The sequence below is a fragment of the Chaetura pelagica genome, unplaced genomic scaffold, assembly GCF_000747805.2.
Source record: "Chaetura pelagica isolate M959 unplaced genomic scaffold, ChaPel_1.0 scaffold143, whole genome shotgun sequence".
NCBI lineage: Eukaryota > Metazoa > Chordata > Aves > Apodiformes > Apodidae > Chaetura > Chaetura pelagica.
Genome location: NW_009952701.1, coordinates 1,072,131 through 1,096,945, shown reverse-complemented (window position 1 = coordinate 1,096,945; position 24,815 = coordinate 1,072,131). Strand labels below are relative to the sequence as shown.

Sequence of the window (24,815 nt, the reverse complement as noted above, 5' to 3'; positions counted from 1 at the left end):
TGTTGGTGATCAAGTGTTGATACTGGCACAGTTCTGGTTGAAATGATAAGGCTTGAATGTAGTGAGATGTGATGACTTGGTGTATTCTAACAAAGTCCTTCCAGTTACCCAATCTGAAGGATCTTCTATGTAAAAAAACAAATAAACCAAACTAAACAACCAACCAAAACCCAAAACATCTATTTCAATTGAAGCAAGGTCTTCCCAGCAGCATAGTCCTGAAGGCCTGCATACAATCCTTATGCAGGAGTGAAGCTGCTCTGAGGTTTTGTTGCTGCGGCACATCTATGGTCTGCCCAATGGCTTGGGATAAGGAAGTCACCTGGAAATCCAGACCTGCTCTCAGCCCTCTTGGAGAGAGGGAGGAGCAGTGCCCCCACACTCAAGGACAGCCAGTTCCCTCCCACTGAGATTGTGGCCAGAAGAGCACTTTCTGCATCTGTCTTCCAGCGTTGGGTTCAATTCTCATGGAGACAGGTGAGATCTGAACTGGGGTCCTGTGATTAACCCTCTAGAGTCCATCAGCTCTACGGGCACCAGTACTTAACTTAGAAACCTGGGGCTGGACAACACCTGGTATTCCCTCAGAGAGCAACTTCCAACCTACTTAGGAGCTCAGAATCTTTTTGTGACTCTCGAACTTTTCAGACCTGGTTTATTTTTCACACCAGATTCTGTCAGTTTGTCTTTAATTAGCAAGGCCAAAGCAGGGCTCCTCGGGAACTTAAATGGGACTCTTAATTAAAATTTAGGTTTGGCAGCCTGAAATAGCAGGTGTTAGAAAGAGCCAGAGCTCCAGTGAAGGAGGACGGTCCCCATGGAGTGACATCCTTCTGGCTGCCAGGCAGTTGATGGCAGGGTTTTCTTTCCTCCTCAAGCTGATGCTGTCAAAACGAAGCTCCAGTCCAGGCTGTAACTGCTGCTCCACTTCCAACCTGCTGCTGGATGCTGTGTCAAAACCACAGCCTGTGTGGATTGGTAGGTGACAGTGGGTCACAGAGAGAGGCTGGAAGTCCATTTTGGTTTTATTAGAAGGGCCAGGGAGTTTAAAATTTCATCTTAAAGGGCATCTAAGCAGGATTCCTTGAGTGCTTTTGTAGCAAATTTATTCTTCCATAATGTTAATAACACGGTTGTGAAATAGCTGTGAACAAGCTGCTGCTCTGCCCCATGACCCAGATTATTCTCATGTGTGGCAATTTTCCATCACTCTTCAGAGCAAGGAGAACTGTCATTTGAGTACTGGTCAGCACTGAATCTGTAGTGTGGGTTCAAGATTTGGGTCATCATTGCATTATATCACTTGGTGACCTGAGATTCCCCCTGTGTTTAGTGGCAGGAATATTTGCAGCATTGATCTGTCCAGTTACCCTGAGGGGAACAAGAGAACAGGAAATATTTCTTGCTTCATTTCTATTCAGAGACTTGTCTTCTAGCTGAAGGGCAATATTGTTGACTGATTTCCTCCTGAGAAGTAGGATTGACAGCTTGAATTGCAGCTAGAGGTGGAAGGAGCTGTGCCTGGAGCAGTGCAGGGGTGACGAGACAGAGGTCTGGCCATCTGGCTTTGCCTGATCCTTCTATTAGTCACTTGGGTTTGAAAGCTTCCAGAAACTCATGGCTCATTCAGCCTTCCTGGACCAAGATCTGATGGGAGCATATTCAGCTACCATTACCCTGGGGGCAACTTTGGGAGTCCCTGGAGATTTTGACACAGATATTTGGGTATTTTAACTGCTACTGAAGTCAGTGTGGTTTGGGCATGTAGTGTATTTGTGCTACTTAGGAGTACAGAGTCCATCTGGAAAATGCTCAGCTCCTTCCTGTTGGATGCTGGTATGAAGAGCATGCAGCTAAGCCCTCCTACCCCACAGTGCTAAAATATACTGATGTGGCCTTTAGCCCCCTTGGGGGCTGCTTTGATCAGCACCAGGAGTTTCCAGCAGCAGTGGAAACATCTCATCTCTTTGCTGAGGGGTTCTCTGGGGCAGTCATTACCCAGTTCTGGAAACTAACCCTAGTGCATGGGCTTTCCACCCTCCTCCTTCCCCTCCCAGAGGAAGAGGCTGTGGGTTTTCCATTCACGGAACAGGAAAGAAATGGGGGATCCTGTTTGCCTACCCACAGAGCTGCTCACATCTATCTAAAGCTCCTCCTTGCAACATGCTGCTTATCACAGTGGTACCTTGTTTGCAGCTGCCCTGGCTCTGCTGTGCCCTCTGGAAAAAGCTCCTCCATGGAGGTCCTGAGGTGGGAGGCTGTAGAGGACTTCAAAACCCTGATTCAAGGAGTTAAAACACCATCCTTGGTTGCTTTGTGAGAGCTGAAAATAGCAGCTTTGTCACCCACAGACCAGGGGGTCTTGGGACTGGGGGCAGAAGAATGCAGCCTCATGAAGAAGAATGCCCTCATGCTGCAGAGGGCAACCTTGGTTTTGCAGTTGTGCCCTGTCCCAGAGGAGTTTCTGTCCTAGATCCTAATAACATCCAACTCACTATCAGCTCATGGGAGGTGTCAGACCATGTGTGACCTGTGCCTGAACATGGAGATTTGGTGAGACTCGTGCAAAGCCTTGACTGCATTTATTATCCCTCACTAAAGTAGGAGAGGATGGTGGACACTGGCTCTTTGTTGTGGTTATCCCTTTGCTTTTTTTGGGAGAGCTGCCTTCTTTGCAACTGCAGTAGAAGCCTGAAGCATGGGAGGCCACCTTGCCACTGTGGAAGTTAGTTCTGAAGCAGGAGAACCAGGAATGCTTCCCATGGGAACAATCTGTGTACTCCTGATGATGCAGGAGGGTCTCACCTCTGCACAGGAGCAGTTTGTCTCGTGGTTACAGCAGTCAGGCAAGGGAGGTGACAGAACTGTGACAGGAGAGGATTTACTGGTGGAGATGCATGTGGGGTAGAGTGGAAGGCTGGAGGTCTCCAGAGCTGGGTGCATGTGATGCAGGTTGAGTGCTGCAGCCTGTCCCTGGCTCCAGAGCAGCCTCCTGCAGCACTAAAAGCCTTGGTAGTTTGTGTGAGCGATGGTGTAAAATCCTGACCTGTGGACCCAGGCATTTCACTGGAGCAGAAGTGTCCTGGGCTGGGAGGTATTTGCTTTGGAAAGACAACCTGTACCTGTGCATCCCCTGGGATGTGCACAGCTCTGGAAAGCAGTGGCACTGGAAGGAGTGTGCCAGGATGTGGCTGGGGCAGCCTTCTCCAAGATCACTGGGGAGTTTCTTGCACTGGCATCAGCCCTGGGGAGTGGGTCATTCCCATGGATCTGGGGAGAATGGGAGCCCAAGGGGCTTTGTGGGGCTTTTTGCTCTGCCAGTCAGGGTGCATCTCACTGCCAAAGTGCTTGCACCAGCTGCTCCCAGTGTGAATGGAAAGCCCTGTAGCTGTTCTGTGTGTGGCAGAGGGTTTGGAGGGTTTTCAGGCAGCTATCAACATGTTACCTGTAGAGCAGGAGCCCAGGTCTCCAGCAAGTCACTGGGTGGACATGTTTAACTAAAAATAGGCCCTTGTAGGTGGCAGCTGTGCACAACAGGGAGGTAATCTTGTGGGCAGGGGACTTAGTGGAGGAGGCAGTGGCTCCCTAGTGCCTTGGCTGATGTGGGGAGCAGGACCCAGGATCTCTGCTGGGCTTCCCTTGGGAAGGCAGGCACAGTGTGTGCATCGTGTTCCCTCACCTCTTGGTGCTGGGAGCACCCCTGCGGGGAGCACAGCCATGCCCTGCCTTTGTCCTTTGGATCAGGGACCACGTAGCCACAGCAGTGTGCATCCTCAGAGCAGGGTGCCTAGGGACCTGTGCGTGGGCACAGCCACTGCTTGAGCCATGTCCCTCCTGGGTGGCCCTTCCCCTTGGCTCAATGGGCTGAGCCAAGAGCCTTGGTCTCACAATGCAGCCTTGACCTGCCCATAACCAGGCCAGGCTGCAGGAGCAGGGCACTGCCAACAGCCACTCAGCACCACTTACTCTATTTAATTAAACTGGGGGGGGAGAGAAGGGGGGACTTTTTTTTTTTTTTTTAATGTCCTATTTTTTTCTGCATAGCTGCTTAACTGGGAAAGTAAGCTGGGGGAGGGAAGCTGTCCTTATTAAAAAGGGCCTACCCTTAGCCCCTAAATCTGGGCCAGATCCACCAGTACGTGCTGGCTGCTTGGTGCAACCCTGCTAAGGAAAGCAACCCTAAATGTCACTTTATAGCTGTTCTGTTTTCCTTGATGAATCTGGATCAGTGTCTCTCTCCCTCCTAATCGGGTTAGTTTTCTTTTGATCTACCCCTGTTATGGAAACCTAAACTGATTTTGTTATTTCCATCCATTTTCCATTCTCCTGCTGGCTCTTTCCACAAAGCCATCTCAGTGCTACCCTAATTACTGTTGAGCTGGTGGATGTGGTAGCAGGTGGCACTCTGGTCTATAACTTTGTAAATCTTAGCCAATATTCACTGAGATTTTTTTTATTTTTTTTGCCAGATGTTTTGTTTCATTTTTGGACAGATAAGTTTTAAATTGGCAAATGCACTAGATTTAAGGAGAAGACACTTGCTAGTAGCTGTCAGAAAGAAAACACTAATTATCAATCATGTTTTATTGAGCCTCTGTTGAACTGATTTGCTGTAGGAAACAATTTTCTTGAACTCTGTGTTCAGGAAATCTGACTTCTGTGAGTTCTACTCTCTGAATAATGGTGGTGTATACTAGAGGATAAAAAAGAAGTAAAACTAGCTCAGGATGAAAATCTGTGACACCCTGGAATTTAAATCATGTGGCTTTAGAAGCCTAAAACCATTATCTGTGCTGGTGTGACATAACATCATTGCAGACCATAGAGCCACAGACTGGTTTGGGTTGGAAGGGACCTTAAAGATCCTCCAGTTCCAACCCCCTGCATGGGCAGGGACACCTCCCACCAGCCCAGGTTGCTTCAAGCCCCATCCAACCTGCCCTTCAACACTGCCAGGGATGGGGCAGCCACAACCTTCCTGGGCAACCTGCTCCAGTGCCTTACCACCCTCACACTAAAGAATTTCTTCCTAATGTCTAACCTCAATCTCCCCTCTTCTAGTTTAAAGCTGTTCTCCCTCACCCCATCACTCCATACCCTTGTAGAAAGTCCCTCCCCAGCTTTTGTGTAGTCCCTTCAGGCACTGGAAGGTGCTCTAAGGTCTCCCTGGAGCCTTCTCTTCTCCAGGCTGAACACCCCAACTCTCCCAGCCTGGCTCCAGAGCAGAGCTGCTCCAGCCCTGGGATCATCTTTGTGACTGTCCCTTGTCACTTCTGCACACAAACTCTATCTATGCAGGTGATTCACAACGCTCGCCAGGATGCAGCAGAGTTTAGTGGATGCAGGTGCTTGATTGTTTGCTCTGAATAGGCCCCAAGTTTTGAACAGACAAAGGTAAGAACAGTGGAGGGAAATGTCAGTGTCCCCCGTGTCAGAGCTGGGGCTCAGCCATGGTGCTGCCCATAGCTTGGGGTGCAGTGAGACACCAGCTGCTGCTGAATTCACCCAACTTTTATGAAGCTGCTGGCACCATTGTTAAGTAAATCAGGTTTTTAGTGTTCTCTTCTCCACTGCAGTTGTGTGAGGTGTCTAAAATATATCTTGCTGTGCTGCTGTTGTCTTTCATGCAGTGGGATTGGCTGCCTGGAAAGGAGCATCTTCCAAAGAGGATCCCGTAGCCCCTTCCTGACTCCAGACTGGTTTTGTTTTTCTCTTGCAATAAGTCAAGCAGGGGTCAGCAGGTTTTATCAAGCCATTTTTCTTGTGAAAGAGAAGTGTTATCTGTGAGGGGGAGATACAGTACCTGGTGTGACATGGACCTGTGGGAACTGACCCAGAAATGTAGCCAAATAGGACCTGTCAGTGGGTCAGCATAGCCTGGCACCATCCCTCACTGCTGGTTTAGTCCTGAGGGATGTGCTTCATCAACAGCAAATTTCTTCCTGTTTCCAGCAGAGTATCAGAAATGAAGGGATTGCCAGCCAAGAAGGGGGGGAAACCTTGTTATTCACATGTAGTCCTTTATCTAAAGAAACTCCTTGACTTCAGTTCTCTGAGTGGAAGAAGGAGCTACCAGACAGTTGCAAAGCATCCCAGAACTGCTGACAATGTAAGGACCTCCTTATAACAGTTCCTGCTTCTGCCACAGTTCCTTGAAGAACCTCTTTCTAATGCTTTGGGAAATTCACTGCAGAACAGAATCCAAAGGAGGGTTTGAACACCTTGCCCAGCTGCTTTGGGGCTCATGTCTATCTGAAGTCTCATCTTGCTGGGACCCTCATGGCTGGTGCTGGGGTGGAGGAGATGGCTTTGCAATACAACTTGTTCCCTTTCCATGGTGACTCTGCAGGTCCAAGATGCTGTGGTTTATTCCTCTCCATCTGCAGTAGAGGTGGCCTCACCTGTGTGTGCTGAGTGCTCATCTCCACTTTTATGAGTTTTTTATTTACCAGAAATCAGAACCACAGAATGCTGGGTTGGACCTCCAGGATCATCTGGTCCAACCTTTCTAGGTAGGAACATGGTTTAGACGAGATGTCCCAGCACCTTGTCAAGCTGAGTCTTAAAAGTGCCCAGTGGTGGGGAACCCACATGGGGATATAATTCCAGTGTCCCTGGTGCATATATTCTCCTTTTTATCTCTTTGATGTTGTTGCACATTGCAGGCACAAAACAGAGCACCATGTGTGACCATTTGATCTAGGAGGGCTGCATGTTTGGTGGGAAGCTGTTGTTGCTTCAGTGCTCCTGGTGCCCTGTTGGGTGGAAGAGGCAGCACCAGAGCCTGCTGCTCTTCCTTATGTGCCTCAACAGAGAGTACCTGGTGTTGTGTGGAGATCTGGGGCAGCAAAATGTGCTCTGTCCCCTAGTAACAGGTTGCACAGATTATATGATTCATGCAACCAGGGCCCATTTTAACTTGCTTTGTGCTGGTGATCCCCTTCTTGCCAGGAGTGCTGGATGGAGGAAAGGTAAAATTGTCCTGCCAGGACATGGAGCCAAGTCAGAGGTCAGAGCTGACAGCAGCCAAGGCAGAAGATGTGTGCAGCCTTCACACATTCATTTTTAAAGGGAAATATAGCTAGAAATTGGTTCAAGGTTTGTAGGTCAGGTTCTCATTACACAACTGTACTGGTTGCAGCTGCTTATGTGAGATCCCAACCTTGTTGGATGCTCCTGGTCTGGTGGGCCCCTTTCCCTGGCAGTTGTTGTTCATGATGAGATGTACAGAAACAAACTGGATTTCTCTGTTGTAGCTCTGACTGGGTTAGTTGTGGAGGCTTGGAGTGAGATTTGCTTCCATCTGTGAGATGCTGGAAACACCTTGGAAGCATTTGTTACAAACAGCTGGTTGGAAAGAAATTTTTTTAGGGCTCTGTTTGTTTCCAGACAAAAGTAGGACCAGAAACAATTGAAGAGGGATCTTATAGTTGATCATAAATCTAGCAATGAGGGTTAGATATCCTGCATCTCACAAAACAGGTACAAGTCCTCTTGGCAAAAGTCTCACTGAGCATGTGGATCTCTGCCTGTGTTTGAAGGACAGGACTCCTGGGTCAGTGAGGCAGTGTGGGACCCCTTGGTTTCATTTTACAAGGGATAAAATGGTCTGGGGTGTCTCCAGGAAACAGAGCATCTTGATTCCTGTCCTCATGAAGGTCTGTAAGGGTCCTGTCAGCCTGGGTAGCCAGCCCAGCTCCTGTTCTTGAAGGACCTGCTCTCAAGAGTGTGGAATAAGATGCTATGGATTTCTTCTGCTGCATGTGGGTCAGCAGAAAAATGTGTTCTTTCACCATGAGCTGCCAGGATTGCCCAGTGACACTCAATGCTGGAGATACTGAGTGTTGGTTTTAGCAGCAGGAAGGGGTTGGGGAGTGCTGGGTCCAGCACAGGGCTGCACATCTCCTGGGGGCCATGCACCAGCCTCCAACCAGCCCCTGGGCCCCTACACTGTCACCAAGATCTACCTCTGCAACCTGCAATTAGTGCTGGCAGCAAAGCAGTGCGAGAGCCACTTAAGCATTAATTACCTTAATCAACTTACTAAGGTGGGTTTAGCTACTAAAGCATTTTGTTGGTACTAGACATTTAAAAATAAAAAAAATATTAGACTGTGAAATCAATGGGAGGTGTCAAGAAGCTTGAGCCTGGCTTTCTTCTTGTCTGAATTATCAAAGTGTGGGTTTTTTTAGGTAATTTAATTGTTGGGTTTTCTCCTCCATTGCACAGAAGCAGCCGTGGCAGGTGAGTGGCAGGAGGTTCTTTGCCTGTTTGCTCATACACAGGGGGAAGGGGTGCAGTGAGGACAGGGCAATCTTTCACTCCAGCCCAGAGATGGATGTCACCTTTCTTGCATTGTGACAGCTCAAAGGTGGCCCAAGACCCTTGGACTCCTGCAGTGTTAATTCTGTGATGAAAAGCTCCCTGATGTGAGGGATCTGCTGCTGAGGGAGCTCTCTAATAAGCAAAGAGGATGGAATAAAATGGTTCATTAACAAAACTGGGTTTAATACAGAAGTGAGCAGAGTTTTTGCCACTGTGGAGAGGAGAATGGTCCTGCCATTGCTAATGGCAAAACTTAATGGGGAATTTTAATGACTTAATTATTTTGAAAACTGCCATTTTCTTGGGAAATGCAATATACTTGGGCAAACCAAAGTTGCTCTCCACTGTTGCAGGAAGGAAATCTAGAATTCCTCTGAGCTCACTCTTGCTGAAGAGGGCATGGGAGGTGTTTGACTTGCAATACTAAATGTGGAGAGTTGGACAAGGTCTTTCACCCCAGGACAGGAGAATTCTTGAAGGGAGAGAAGTGGAGTGTATACCTCTTTCTGCTCCCTGTTGTTCCTACAGCTCCTTGTTCCAAGCACTGAGGATTTGTCTTCATTGTTCAGAGATACTCCTCTGATAAATGGGATGACTTAAGAGTTGTAGGAATTATGTGTTTTTAAATGTGGTGGTTTAAACAGTGTCGTCCATTAGTGTTAATAAGCTCAGCATGTATCTTAGAATCATATCACAGAATGGTTTGGGTTGGAAGGGACTTTAAAGATCATCTAGTTCCAACCCTCTGCCATGGGCAGGGATACTTTTCACCAGAGCAGGTTGCCCCAAGCTCCATCCAACTTGGCCTTGAGCACTTCCAGGGATGGAGCAGCCACAGCTTCTCTGAGTAACCTGTTCCAGTGCCTCACTACCCTCACACTATAGAATTTATTCTTAATTCCTAACTTGACTTTACCCTTTTCCAGTTCAAAACCATTTCCCTTCTCCTATCACTACACAACCTTGTAAAAAGTGTGTTTAAATACAAAGAAAAAATAAATATTGCTGTATATATTGAGACTAAAGTGCTCATCTTGGAAAGAGGGTAAAACATCAGTGACCTGGTCTGAAGCATTAAGGCAAAGCATGTTCTGGAGAAGAACTGCAACTCTTTTCCACCTTACATTAGGGAGCTCTCTAATAAGCAAAGAGGATGGAATAAAATGGTTCATTAACAAAACTGGGTTTAATACAGAAGTGAGCAGAGTTTTTGCCACTGTGGAGAGGAGAATGGTCCTGCCATTGCTAATGGCAAAACTTAATGGGGAATTTTAATGACTTAATTATTTTGAAAACTGCCATTTTCTTGGGAAATGCAATATACTTGGGCAAACCAAAGTTGCTCTCCACTGTTGCAGGAAGGAAATCTAGAATTCCTCTGAGCTCACTCTTGCTGAAGAGGGCGTGGGAGGTGTTTGACTTGCAATACTAAATGTGGAGAGTTGGACAAGGTCTTTCACCCCAGGACAGGAGAATTCTTGAAGGGAGAGAAGTGGAGTGTATACCTCTTTCTGCTCCCTGTTGTTCCTACAGCTCCTTGTTCCAAGCACTGAGGATTTGTCTTCATTGTTCAGAGATACTCCTCTGATAAATGGGATGACTTAAGAGTTGTAGGAATTATGTGTTTTTAAATGTGGTGGTTTAAACAGTGTCGTCCATTAGTGTTAATAAGCTCAGCATGTATCTTAGAATCATATCACAGAATGGTTTGGGTTGGAAGGGACTTTAAAGATCATCTAGTTCCAACCCTCTGCCATGGGCAGGGATACTTTTCACCAGAGCAGGTTGCCCCAAGCTCCATCCAACTTGGCCTTGAGCACTTCCAGGGATGGAGCAGCCACAGCTTCTCTGAGTAACCTGTTCCAGTGCCTCACTACCCTCACACTATAGAATTTCTTCTTAATTCCTAACTTGACTCTACCCTTTTCCATTTCAAAACCATTTCCCTTCTCCTATCACTACACAACCTTGTAAAAAGTGTGTGTAAATACAAAGAAAAAATAAATATTGCTGTATATATTGAGACTAAAGTGCTCATCTTGGAAAGAGGGTAAAACATCAGTGACCTGGTCTGAAGCATTAAGGCAAAGCATGTTCTGGAGAAGAACTGCAACTCTTTTCCACCTTACATTAAGTATTCACTAATGAGGGCAGAGATGGACACCAAAGCCAGTTGGAGCCATCATGCAGGTGTTGGGAGGCTTGAGCTCCCATCCCAGTGTGAGTTTGGACCTCAACTTTCCCCTCTGGTGAGGGGACACCCCTGTTCCACTGCTGAGACCAACACAACTCCCTGCAGTTTGGGGAAGGATTTGCTCCCTCCTCCCTGCTCTGATCTGAAGGGTTTTCTCAGTTCAACTCTCATGCTGTAGATGAAAGAGTTTTAAGCCGAGATGGCTCTGAAAGCAAAGGACCCACTTGCTAAAAAGGAAAGTGCTCCCAGCCTCGTGTGTGTGGTTCCTTTCTTTCATGCCTCAAAGCACAGGGAGCTCAGCAGAGCAGAGCTGGCAAGTTGCCTCTGATGATGTTGGCTGGTGCTTTAGTGTCTGAGGATGAGCAGGGCTGGGCAAAGGCAACAAGTTGGACTGTTGTGTTGGGTTTTTTTTTCCTTTCTTTCTGAAAAGCCTAAGTGACCTGTCAAGCTCTCAAGCTGCTTCCCCATGGGCAAAGCTCCCAGCAACCACGCAGCAACGTTGCATCAGCCAGCCTGGGAGTGCTCATCAACCAGTGCTTGAGGTGGTGGGAAGCAGAAATCACGTAGGACTTGTGAGAGGAGAAGTTTGAGGGAGCTGTCAACTTTGTGCAATGGGGCAGGTGAAGGAAATATTATGCAAAGTATATGCAAAGTGCTTGACAATCAAGTTATAGATCAACTCAGGTTGTATAATTGTATGCCCACTTGTTTTGATCTAATTGAAAGGCCTTTTGTGCAGTCTCTGAGGAGTCCTGGAAGGGGATTTCAAAATTTCTTCAATGGAATTAGGAAATGTTAAGGAAATTAACTGTTTGTCCACTATTTTGAATAACAGGGTGGGTTTTTTTTAACTTGCATGCTCAAGATATAGGGTCTTAAATTTGGATTACACTGCTAACAACCTGCAGCAAATTGATGCCATAATCTTTACTGAGCAGGCTGTCCTCAACTGGATCAAGCCCAGGGCCCATGAGGTGGATGGACTCCAGCTTCAGGGACTGGCTGGGTGGGCTAGGAACTGTGTGGCAGCTGTCACACAGATTTCTTACATACCTTTTGTCAGGCCTGTCTCAATAATTACAAGTATTACTATAACTGTGGAAAAAAAACCCTTGCGTTTCTGCTAAGCTCAGGTGCTACCTCTTGTTCAACTCTTAAATCCCTGAAGCACTGAATACCTTTGACAGGGATGTTCGTGGGTAAACTCTCTCAACTTCTCTGACAAGGGTTTGTTGGTTGCCAAGGGCTAGGAGAGAAAACCCTGTGGCTCCCTAATCCCCTTGGTTATGTGGAAAACAAATGTGCAGCAGAGAGAGTTGTGGTTCCCAGGTGTTGGAAATGCCTCTGCTTGGTGTGCAGTGGTGCAAGGATCACCTGTGCCTCCAGGCCAGGAGCCACACAGGGCAGTGAGCCACTGGCTGTGGGACTTGGTGCAGTTTCTGGGGGGCTGGTGACAGCTGTCCCCTGTCCCTGTCCCCTTCCTGGCGTCGGGCTGTCACGGGCAGCAGCTGTGCTGGGGTGACACTGACACTGGGGGGGTTGCTTTGGGATTGGAGGGGTTGGACCTGCAGAGCAAATGAAATGCACTGTATTTTGTTAATACAGAAAAGAACTTCTGGGCTGGGTGACGTGGCTGGGTGACAGGCCCTTACCTGAAGGTTGAAAGAGACATGGTTTAAAACTTTTTTTGGGGAAAGTGGTATTGGTCAGCTCCAAAAACCTGCAGAATTCTGAGAGTTTGGCTTGCCAGAGAGGAAGTAAAGAGGTTGTCCCAGCTGGTGAAGATCAGGGATGGTTGTAAAATGTAGGCTTGATGACCAAACATTCTTTGGTCTCCCCCTTGGTGATGGTATCATTCCTGACTGGTAATGAAATGAAGCACAGTGCTGCACTGAGGACAGCCTTGCTATAGCTCTTCTAGCCCAGCCCAGGACACAGATGTGGTCAGCAAACAGGTCCAAACAAAGTGGTGGGGACCTTCCCAAGGGAACCGAGTGGTGAGGAACTTCCCAAGGGAGTGATAGCAGTGAGACCTGCTGCTAAGCCACAGCTTGTTGGGTTTTTTTTTTCTTTTTAAGATATCCACGTACATGATTACCAAACTCTGTGAACCAGGAGGTTCACCCTGGGGTCTGGTTGCCATCGAAGCTGTTATTGTGTTGAGACTTCAGCTGCTTTGCCCAGCTTGTCTTGATTGAATATCTGAGAGTATGGGGGAGAAGGAGAGTTTTCTCATGCTTTAAAGGACAGAGCTGGGACCTGGGACTCAAGGACACTGTCACAGCTGTGCCATGGACTGTCACTGTGACCTTGGCAAAGAAACCTGAGCCTCCAGAGTCTTGGCCTAACTCGGGCTGAGATGTCACATCTGTGAAACGAGGCGAATACTGATTGTAAAATCCTGGGGGACAGCCTGGAGCTTGTTCTGCTAAAGGCAGCAGCACTTTTGGAGATCTCTGGATGAAAGGCTCTGGTGAAATTCAAATCCTTGTCTCATGTAAAATTTGCTGCTGAATAACTGCAGGTTGCAAAAACAGAAGGGCTGCTAAAGATCAGCATGTGCTTTTCTGGTCAAGTTCAGGTTGCTACTCAACAGGCATGAAGGTTTTCTTTCTGTAGTGTTTGCTTGTAAAAGGAAACCACAATCTCTTCATTTGAACCCCAACCCCCCCCCCCAAAAAAAAACCCCAAACAAGAAGGGGGAGGATTTGCTGCTTCTGTAGCAGTTTCCCTTCCAGCAGTGCAGAGCAATGCCACGTTTCCTGGAAGAAGCAGAGCTGGGGAGGCGGGGGTGATGTCTGGGCGGATTCCGCTTTAGCACCTGCTGTGTCCCTTGTGGTCTCCTGTGCGGGGCCCTGGTGTGAGACACATCTGGGCTGGGTGTCACCTGGGGGCTGGCACCGGCTCCTGCTGCTGTCATGTCACACCAAGCTGGTTTTCAGAGGCCTGTGTGGTGGACTGTGTCCCAGCTCCCTCTGCTTCTGCCTCATGTGTGCTTAGAGCCTGGCTACGTGGCACCCTGTGTCATTGATGCAGCCATCCCTGGGAGCATTGGTGACTTGGTTCTGTATCTCCCAGAGATCTTCATCCCTCCTGTTCTCATCCAAAACTGAAGGGAGACAAAGATGGAGGGGAAAAAAAGCACAACAAAACAAAATTTGCTGATACCCCAAGGGGATGTTGTTGTGGGTGAAGGTACCACAGTTGGAGCTTCTCTGGAAACCAGGGGAAGGTTAGAGATGCACAACAGAGAAAAAGGGTCTCTGGAGTGGGGCAGGTTGAGAAGCAGAGATGGGACAGCCTGGCTCTGGTCTGCAGACTGTCACTGAGGGAAGAAGCTTGAAAAGCAGAGATGTATTTCCCCACCCCTTCACCAAAACCTGTTTTTCATTTCTCTAAATAGAAAGTTTCCTGTTTTATAATTGAGACTCAAAAACATTCACGTGGCTCAGGTCAGTGTTCAGCTGCTTAGCTGAGGCCATAGGATGCCTGAAATACAAGCTGGGGCAGAGGCTCTGGAACCTAATAACACTTTCAAGTGGCAATATGAACTATTTCCTGCCAGACAGAGCACATTAGAATGTCCTCTTGCAAATACTGTCAGGCTGGCTCTGCGTGGAGCTTGAGGGGGGTTTTGCAATCCTTCTCCTCAGGCACTGATCACCTGTTTTGTCTTTGTGTTAATGGAACTGGGGAAGCTCTTCATGTACTCAGACAGCTGCAAACATTTACCTCCCAAAACCATTGCTCCCTTATATCTAAACACTCAGCTGTAATATCTATTACAGCAAATTATTTTTTTTTCTTGCTGTTTTTTTTTTTCTTTTTGGTGCCCTACAAGAAAAATTTTCCAACAGGTTTGGTAGAGACATCCCAAGTGATGAGTGCTGTGTGTCTCAGTAGATGGGTTTTGGTCCAATACGTCAAAAGTAGCTTTTTAACAGGTGTATAAGTGGGATCCTCTGTGCTACTGAGATAAAAAGCTTGGATGTTTTGTTGACTGAATGGGTTACTTCCAAAAAGAGCTTTTTGTGGGAGGAAAGCTGAGAGTAGCCAGAGCAGCAGGAGAACAGGAGGTCCTGGTCAGGCATTTACTGAGTCTGAAAGTGCCCTTCATTTAACTCTGAAACACCAAGTGAAGGAAGATGCTCTGCTTCCTTCCTTGCACCCACCAAACCCACCATTTTAGGTGTGAATTCATGAAATGAGGATGCAGGTTCCTATTGAGCCACTGCTGGAGGACATGGTTGTCCCTCATCCCTCACTTTCCATTGGTGCTCCCTGCTCAGGCCACTGCCTCCTGTGGCTCTGACTGCAGTGGGATGATTCTCTCTGCACATTGTCAGTGTCTTCTGCCGAGGACCAACACACCCTAAAAGTTTTGCTCATCTCTGCAGCTTTTGAGTTGCCCTGGGGAAGCCTGGCCTTGGCCTCCTTGGGCTATAGCTCCATAAGTCTGGCTTAAATATTTTTTCCCATTCTTTAAGTAGAAACCACTCATAGAAAATACCTATTCCAAAATGTCTCTTAAGAAGGGAAGTGGCTCTTTGGCAGCCCAGGTGTCACTGTCGTAATGATACCAGGGAATCTGCTTTCCTGGCTCCCTGCCCATAGAAATCCTGCTCAAGGCAGCTGAGCCTGAAGGTTATATAAAACACTCATCCCTTTTAAAGCCCATCATCTGTTTAAAAACCAGAACAAAATGTTTTATTTATTCTTCCAATAACAGATGAGGAATGAGGAAACCAAGTGAATAATCTCTGACTTTGGTTTTCCTCTATGTATTTTGTATCTCCTGTGTGGAGCAATTTCACTCTTAGTCTGAGCAGGAGAGGATGAGGATGCTTTTCAACATGACACTGCACCCTTAGAAAAGCTTGTCAGATGGCAGCGCCCTCTGAGTTTCTTTTTCTTTACTGGAATGAGTTTAGCTTTGTTTCTGCTGTGTCCTTTGACCATCACTGGTTGCAGATGGGCAACTTGCACACCTAGTTATCAGAGTAAATCCCAGATGGACAGAAGCCATTAAAGAAAGATGCTTTAGCATCATTAGCACTGAATGGATTATCAGAACTTGAAGTCCTGTAGCTGCAGAACAAGAAAAATGTGGGATGTAGCCAGGGTTTGGGTGCCTGGCTGTGGCCTTTTCATCCAAGATGCAGCTGAAGATGGCTGTGCCCTTATTCTTGCTGCCCTGGTACTACAATGATAGATGGGGGTCAAAACGTGAAGCAAAAAAATGATTGAAGTAGACACAAAGGTGGGGAGAAAGAATTGCCCTCTGTGCATGAAATCAATGTATAAGGTGTTGACAACTCTGGCTCCCAGGATAAAAACTGCATGCGAGCCAGGCCCCAGTGCACACACTTCCAAGCTCTGTGGGAAGAGCCTCCCATGCCAAGTGGGCACTCTGGGGCTAAGGAAGGGTGTGCCCTGTAAGCAAGAGACAGTAAGATCAGAAATAGATTTTCCTGGAGAGAAGCAGCACCTGGGCTGAGTGTAGCTGCGTGCCATGTGAATACAGCATGAAGCAGATGGGGCTCTGCTGGCCTCTTCCCAAGCTTCCCAGATTTGGTGTGTGCCCAGCTATAAACTGGGTGGGAAGTTCCATAACAGGCTTTGAGCCTTCCTGAGAAAGCTTGGTGATCAATCATGATGAGATGTCTGAGCTGCTAGCTCAGCAGGCAAACTGGGCCATGTTTATTTTTAGGCGTGCTAAATGTTTGAAGCTGGCTGAGTGGGGGGGGGGTGTTTTCTGTGATTGGTTTTGTTGTTGTTGTTTTTCAAAAAGCTTTAGGGAGCTGCAGAGTTTCTCAATGAACCAGCACAGACTATCAGGTTTATGTTGCAGGGAGTGGAGGACAAGATTGAGTATGTTCATCCTGCTATTGCTTAGGGTTTAGACACGCTCTTAAATATGAATATCATCATCTGCTGTGTTAGGAAGCTGGATGCTTTGCTGTCAGAGCTCTACAGATTCAGTGTTGTTTTCCTGGCATTTCTCCTGTGTAATAAATATCCCTGCAAAACCCTTAGGCGGTGTAAATGTTTGAAGCTGGCTGAGGGGGGGGGGGGGGGTTGTTTTCTGTGATTGGTTTTGTTGTTGTTGTTTCAAAAAGCTTTAGGGAGCTGCAGAGTTTCTCAATGAACCAGCACAGACTATCAGGTTTATGTTGCAGGGAGTGGAGGACAAGATTGAGTATGTTCATCCTGCTATTGCTTAGGGTTTAGACACGCTCTTAAATATGAATATCATCATCTGCTGTGTTAGGAAGCTGGATGCTTTGCTGTCAGAGCTCTACAGATTCAGTGTTGTTTTCCTGGCATTTCTCCTGTGTAATAAATATCCCTGCAAAACCCTATTGGTAAAAATGCAGCTTTGAAATAGCTGAGCCCATCAGTAGGACCATGCCAGTCAGGCTAAGGACGTTAGCCAACAGACTGATGTGGCACAGGCACCACCAGCATCTCACAACCAGCAATGTTGGGAAGAACTTCTGCTAGGCTGGGTTTTTGACTAAAGCTGCACTTGGGTGGAAGTGACATCCAGCAATGTGCAAAAGTGCATCTTAAACCAAGTGAAACATCATTTTATTCAGTGAAATCGGGTACAAACATACAAGAAATATTCTACTACCCTAGAGACCTCAGTACAGTAGTAGCTCTTAAAGGTGGCCTGAGAACAAAAAACTGAACTAGAAGAGCTTAATTGTTTTAAAAATGAAATCATGGAGTGCAAAGGATCATGATAAACCTGTATATTGAAAAACTAATGGCCTGTGTGTGTATGTAAACCTGGAGCACACAGGTAAGCCAGTGTGTCCAGTTTGTCACTATATATTTTGGAGAGGAATCAAGACCTCCTATCAGAAAGGTGTGTTGGGTTTTTTTCACCCCCTGCTAACTATATCAGTTTAAGCTGGCTTTTCCTTCTAGGAGTTGAGCTATGCAAAAGCTGGATAAAAGTAGGAGTGTAATAGTATCCAGGATTTTATGGTGTAGCTTGTTGACTTAGGGAGAACTGCACTAGCAAAGGCATTTTTCTCCATGGAAAAGCTTTCATGTGGTTTAAAAACTTCTCTGGAAAAGTTGCTTCAAGTGTAAACTCAGTGGGAAGTGACATTGGTGAAAACAGACAGTGTTGTAACTTCTCTTCAGGTGAGAACTGATGAGCCCAGGGTGAATTTTCCTTAGGGTCTTTGCAGTGGTTTTTTTGTCTCCTGATGTACATGTTTTGAGGAGAAATAAGCATGGCTTGGAGATACTTGGGTGGAGAGTGAGCTCCTGAGAAGTAGGTTTGTTGTGTTCAGGGAGGAGAATCTGTCTGAGACTGCCCCAGGACATGTGATGGAGGGTGACTTAAAACCTAGGATGTATTTTCACAGCTGTTGTGGGACTTTTCTCCACTTAACATAGAACAGATGTGAATGGTAAAATATAAATTGAAGATTAATGTACACCATCTTGGCATGTGAGAGGTTCAATTATAGGCAGAGCAAGCAGAATAATGGAAAATACATTTGAGTGATTGTTCAGTTAATATAATTTGCAATGAATTATTCACAACAATTTGTTCACCCAGCTCTTTTATTGTAATCATTTTCATCCCTTCACTTGCTCTGCGTTTGAAACTGCTTCCCACAACTTGTGCTTGACATGAAATGCAGTATATCCATGTACCCAGCCCCTTCTCCCCACCTCCCCCTGCCCACACACAGAGAACAGGTTTTAAAGAGCTCAGCATTTTAAGTCCTGAGCTCTCTTTAAGGAGTTAATCGTAAGTGTTCAAGGGGAGGCTGCTGCTGCTGACCCTGCCCAGGTCACCCATAAAAGCCCTTTCTGTCGGGTTTGGAGTGACCTCAGCTCACAGAGGACCCATTTCCATGCAATACCTTGTGTGTCAGGGGGAATCTTTCCTTCACCCATGCTGTGCTGAGGCTTTAGCCCACAGCAGGTGATCGGCTGGCGCTGAGTGGTTAATCTGTGTGGCCTTGTGAGCTCAAGGGAGGGACCTTCAGCTGACCTTCAGTGACAGGACAGGGGTGATGGCTTTAAACTGAAAGAGAGGAGATTTAGGTTAGACATTAGGAAGCAATTCTTCACTGTGTGGGTGGTGAGACATTGGCCTCAGTTGCCCAGGGAAGCTGTGGCTGCCCCATCCCTGGCAGTGTTGAAGGGCAGGTTGGATGGGGCTTGGAGCAACCTGGGCTGGTGGGAGGTGTCCCTGCACATGCAGGGGGGTTGGGATTAGATGATCTTTATGGCCTCTTCCCACTCAAACCATTGTGTGATTCCCACCAGTATGATGTGGGCTGTGCCTGGGATGAGAGGTGTTGGGCTTTGCAGTGAGATGTGTGGCACCAGCAGGCTTGATGAGAAGCACTTTTCTTGCTCAGATCCTTGTCTCTGATGATGTGCATTAAGCAGAGGAGCAGGCTGGTCACAGTTTTTGCCCCCCCCTTCTATTCTCAAGGCACTGGAAACCCACAAATGTTCCTTTCTCCTGAAGTTTATCAGAAAGGAGGGGTTGTTCTTCCCTGCCATGTGAGAGGGGGTGTTCCTGGGTAGTGGTCACAGGGATGTCCATGTTGTCCCTCCAGGTCCCTCTGCAGGTCTGCCTTCAGGGGCAGAGGGTGATGAAGCTGCTCTTTGCCACCCTGTGCCCTGCTGCTGGGGAGGATGGGGTGTTGGGATCAGGGCTGTGTTCTGCTACAAGCTGGGTGGGATGCAGGGTAAATCACTTGGCTTGTAAAAGGGGGCACATGCAATAGAAAACTGCACTTCTTGGAGACTTCTGCCTGATTATTGGGATTTTTTTGTCTGGAGCATGAGGAATACTGAAGGCAACATCCCTCTGCCTTCAGAGAAAAGAGCCAGGACTCATCACTGCCCAGCCTGGTGCTCCCCTGCCCAGCCCAGAGATAAAAACTTCAGCTTAGGACTGGTTGGAAAGGAGTTTGATCTCTTCTTCAAGCCACGTTTGCCTGGACTCGTTGGTACCACATCCATACCTAGCTTCATTACCTGACTTCTCTGTGCTCTCTTCTGGTGTCTTGTGGTTGTCAGACTTTGGTGTGTCAGACTTTTGGGAGATACTGAGAAAGGTTTTGAAGGCTGTGGTGAGCTTGTCCTGAGGGCAGATGGGAGCCAAGGGAGATGCCTGTGAACATGAAGACTGCTGCAAGGGTTAGTGGAGAACTGAAAGCTGCTTTAGGGTAAGATAAATCCTTCTCTGAATCTTAACCCTTAGAGGACTTGTATGAACTCTGTCAAGCCATGATCACAGAGCCTTCAACACAAAACCTGATACTCCTTAACAAGCAGAGATTTATGCTTCTACCCATGGAGGGACAGCACTTGTAAGATTAATCTACCAGCATCTACTTGTCCAAAGCTCCCTAATCAGGCAAAACATGATTACAGAGCTGCATGTCATTAGTACACAACGACTCTTGAATGACTGAGATTGAATTAAAACCCTAGTGGCAGAGCATCCAAAGTAAATAAGAGACAGCCAGATCCACTGGTGAGTGACTTGCCTATCACTCAGCTTGGATTAGGAGAGCAGGAGCTCAGGGTTGGCCAGAAGCAGTAGAAGCAGTCACTAAATTGGATATATTGGCTGGGATTCAGTGCTCTTATTACTGTCAAGCATGCAAGGGCTGGGGGGTGTGAGCTGAGTGTAGGCGTGGGCTTCCTGCTCTGGCCTTTGAGCTGGAAAAAACTCAGACTCTTTGGACTTGCCCCAGGGCAGGAGGGTTGGGGGGAATGAGTTTTGTTCTTTGCTGTGTTCTGCTCTTTTGTAGCAGTTTCATCAAGCAAGTGTCAGTGCCTTGACGTTATTTCCAGCAAATGTTAATTCCAGCCTTCGTTTTGGGTCAAGTGAAACAATCCTGTGGCATCAAGTGTTCTATTTTACTTCTGTCTGGGTTTGCCTTCCTTTTTGATAACATCAGAGCAGCGGCTTCCAAAGAAAATGTCACTTTGGTTTCAATTTGCCTTTCTTGTAAGAGCATTCTCCAGGTCTTTTTAAACAAAGCTCCATAAATCAACATGGATGTCCTGTTTTCTGTGTTCTGCTTTGGATGCCAGAAGAGCTCTGTCCCCTGGGACAGCCGTGATGTGCTGGGGAAACAGCTCCCTCTGACAGTGGGACAGCAGGATGCTTTGGGAGTGACCTACCTTGCAGGCTTTTTTGATTTCCTGAGGTGGTTAATGCCCTTTTAGTTCTGTTAGTGTTTCTCACTTTGCAGCTGTGGTTACACTTAATGGTTGTGTCCTTGTCAATGAGTAAGATGGGACTTGAATATCTGTTGCTCTCCTGGCTCCAGGGAGGTGATTATGAACCTCTGGCTTGTGCCTGTGCTGTCAGTGACATTTGAAGTTGGAAAAGCATTAGGTAGTGAGGAAAAAGCAGGAAATGAGCACGTAAACAACAGAAGATGAGTATAGACCATCAAGATCTGTCAGCAGCGTTGAATTTAAAGAGTTATTATTTTACTTCCTCTGCCAGTCTTATTTCTATTACCCTGTGCAGGATCTGTAGATCAGAGCAAACTTTGTATTTTACTTAGGGGCTAAAGGCTTTTCATGTGTTTCAGAAATTTGCATTTTAATGGAATAAATCTTACCTTTTCCCTTCAATGCAGTGACACAAAAAGTAAAGCCTTTGGGAAGCTTTCTCCAAACACCCAACAGTTTGTGTGAAGTGTCCAAAGTGACACGGGCATATTTTAGATGCCTCAGACCTCTGGATGCATTAGACTTCTTGTCCCAGACTGGTCACTTCTTGAGGCAAGACCTCATCTCCTCCCACAGTGAGATCTCCCTTATAGTTGTAACTTAGTCTCCCCAAAATCTTTGATTGCCTTCGAGCTCTCCTGGGCTTTCAGCATGCAGAGGTTACACTCAGGTGTTGCAAGGCACAACCAAAAAATGTAGATTGTTCCAGCACAACCACATGAAGATGAGAGCTATGACAGCAAAACCACCTCTGGGAAAAAGTTGGGGGAAAATTGTATGCTGGTGCTCTCTGCTGGATAAAACCAAGAAGGCCTTCTTCTCACCAGTGCTGTGGGTTCATGCCAGTGTTGGGCTCTTGGCTGCCGGGTCTCCTGCAGCTCAGCCCACACCAGGACACCCTGAGGGTGTAGGCTGCCTTTGGCTTGAACTGACCAGGGCTGGCTTGAGAGCAAGGGGTGTGTTTGTATTACTGGTCTGACTCCTTCCCTCCTGTCTCCTTCCCTCACAGTGTGTTACTTGCTGAAGAGCAATGTCAGCCCGGATCTGTGCAATGAGGATGGACTAACTGCACTGCATCAGGTGAGGTGTGGGAGGAGGGCACAGCTCCCTGCTCCCCATGGTCCCACCTTCCCCCCGTGTTTCATTTTCAGGCTTGATTGAAGTGGTGAAACTTCACCACGTTGTGCTGGTGATCCTGTTTCTTGGGGACCAAACTGAGAACAAACCCTTCTCTTGCTGTATCCCAGACTCCATTCAGAGCTCAGGGACTGGGGCTGGATTTCGGTTGCGAACATTTCTCCCATCCTTTAATCTTTGCAGGGCTGTCAACTCTTAAAGCAGATTAACTCAATTTTAGAGACTTTGTCAACCCATGGGGTTTGAACCTGGTTTAGATAAATGATGCACAGGATGCTTGGAGAGCCCAACACTGCTCTCTGGAGGCTCAGGGACCTCCAAAAGTCTGTATGAGATGGCAGCGGATTGTCAGTAAGATAGAGTAGCCACAGCGGCGTGAAAGCCTGTGTCCTTCAGAGCTTCTGCATTGATCCCATAAAGGGATTTTCTGTTGGTTTTTTTGCTATCCCCATCCCCACCCCTCCTCATGGGTGCTGATTTTCAGTGTGAAAGCAGCAGGGAGCAGGAGCCCGTGGGACTGGCCGTGCCTGCCGGCTGCCGCCTCCGCTGCCACCGGGCACAGCGGCGCGGTTGTCACCCTGGCTGCGAGGGTGGAACAGGGACTCGTGGGTTCCTTGCCAGCAGTCCCTGCTGTAAATGGTCCCATTGACTTGGGACTTTGGATTCTTCTGCAAGTCACTTGCTCTCTCCCAAGCTGGGTGGATGTTTGCTTATAAGTGCAAACTGACTTCTAGGAAAACAGAAGGTCCCACTGCTACCTCTGCACAAAGAGAAGTGCTTACAGCCTCACTGGTTTACCTGTGAGGTACCTGGGGAATCCCACCTTGCCTGCTGAAGGGTCAGTTATCATAAAGGTGCATTTGGGAGTTCAGGTGGAAACTTTGCATCCACTAAAATTAACTGAACCCCTGAACAGAGAGAAGCTCCTAAGTGAACGTTATTTCCCATTAGCAGTGGAGGATGCAGTTACACTGCTGTGCTAACTTGGCTGTGTGACAGGCATGATTTGAACAAATAATGAACAGAAATACAGAAAAGAAACACATAAAAGGTCCTTGTGTCTCAGCTGCTAAAATGCTGTTGTGGGGTGTAATTGAGCCCCATGACAAGCCCAAACTGCAGCGCTGAGCTGTGACATGTAGACCACAAACAGGATTCTTGCACCAGGATGAAGCTTATTTTAGTGGCTTTATCATACACCTGTTTGTGTCAAGAGGTGAGCACAAGGTGGATCAAAGAGCAAATTCTACCTCCTGCAGAGGAAAAGGGTTGGGGCCTTTCTTCCAGGCAGCCTCTGGGGCTGTCATGTGAATGACATTTTTTTAAGGAAATGAAAGGTGTCCTGTGAAGGACCTCATAATTCTTGGAATCCAGCTTGCAGCTGTTCAGATAACTGGTAGGTAGCGTGAGCTGCTGGGAAGACTTTTATTCATCACATGCCAGTGTGTGGGATTTTGCTTAAGAAAAGGGAATGTCAGCTTGTCAGCTCATCCCTTGGTATGTGGTTATACTGGTTATGTTGAATTTCTGCTGTTTGCTCTTGAATATGAAAGACCCAATGGAGCAGAAGCTGTGTGCATATTTGCTATTGTTTCCTTACTGCTTCTGCCCCCAAACCAGAAGGCCCTGTAAAACACCAGTGACTTTCAGTCCATCCAGTTTCTTTCTGCATGGTGCCCTTCTGACCTGCTTGTGCTCAGTTTAGTGTTTAATTCTGTTGGAGATGCTCATTGTCAAACACTGCAGGATAAAGTAGGTTTCAACATCCAGGTGGAGCTGAGCAGGTTTGAGCCCTCATCTTCCTAAATCTTTTTTAAAAAAACAATCTTCCTGCCTCCCTTCCTCACCAGTGCTGCATAGACAACTATGAAGAGATAGTCAAGCTTCTCCTCAACCACGGGGCCAATGTCAATGCGAAGGACAATGAGCTGTGGACTCCGTTGCATGCAGCAGCTACATGTGGTCATATCAACTTGGTGAAGATCCTCATCCAACAGTAGGTGGCTGTTTGTGTCTGTCCCTTTCTGCAGGTCTGATTCTATCCACAGCTTCTGTGGACAGAAACTGAGACTGCCCAGTCCCTTGTAGGACTGCAGTAGGTAGGTGATGATTATTCCTTGGTTTCAGGCTATTCCTGGGACTCCTTCCTGCGTGGGGCAAAAAAGGGTGGAGGAGGAAGAGCAGAAAGGCTCAGGAGACACAGTAAAACCCTAGGTGACTTGACTTAGGTTTTTGAAGCTTCCTGGAGGCCAGGTCAAAATTTGTCACTTTTTGCCTGTATTCTGATGCATACGTGTCTGTGGTGGCTGAACTGTGCTCACTAGGTGGATGGAACTAGGAGCAGCCAGCAGGATCCACCCTCAAGTCAAACATGACTTCAGGTCTTCCAGCCACAGCCAACGAGACACTGACATAGGAGGACAGCAGCATGTTTGTATAGCTCAGATTCTGGGGTGAACTTTGTGACCTGTCTTACTGGCTCTTAATTAGTGACCAGTTAGCTTCTTGTAATGTGCTTGTTCCCCAGTGGTGTGACACAGGTGCCTGCACTGCACCTTCCACTTGACTTTCCCAAGGCCCTGAAGCTCCAGTCTTTCCTAGACTTGCCAGCAAGGAGGAGGAAGCCAGATGTGTTTTGAGCTGTGCCATGTGCAGCATTTAATGGGCACCTGCTGTGAATCCTGTCTGGAGCAGATAGTCCTGACTCTGTGTGGAGCCCTCTCCTTCATTCCTAGAAGGGATGGTGTAGAGGGCAGAAGATGCTCTGGGAATATCAACGTGCAGCCTTGCCCAGCAGTGCATGCTGCTTCTCCCTTGGGAAGGGACACTTCTCCTTGTGGTCATTTGAGAGACCAGCACTGAAAATTTGGCCCTTCTTCTTTGGCTGTATAGTGAATGAAGTGGAGCAGAGGATGCA

The 24,815-nt window shown here is 47.3% G+C and overlaps 1 protein-coding gene across 2 annotated transcripts in view; it reads left to right on the top strand.

Moving 5' to 3' along the window:
* Positions 1-24,815, top strand: part of PPP1R16B (protein phosphatase 1, regulatory subunit 16B) — a 44,019-nt gene that overhangs the window by 10,445 nt on the left and 8,759 nt on the right. For both annotated transcript variants that reach the window (XM_009994047.1, XM_009994048.1), the window contains exons 2-3: positions 21,771-21,841; positions 23,749-23,894. In XM_009994047.1, coding sequence (XP_009992349.1) covers positions 21,771-21,841; positions 23,749-23,894 — 217 coding nt within the window. The remainder of the gene's footprint in view (positions 1-21,770; positions 21,842-23,748; positions 23,895-24,815) is intronic.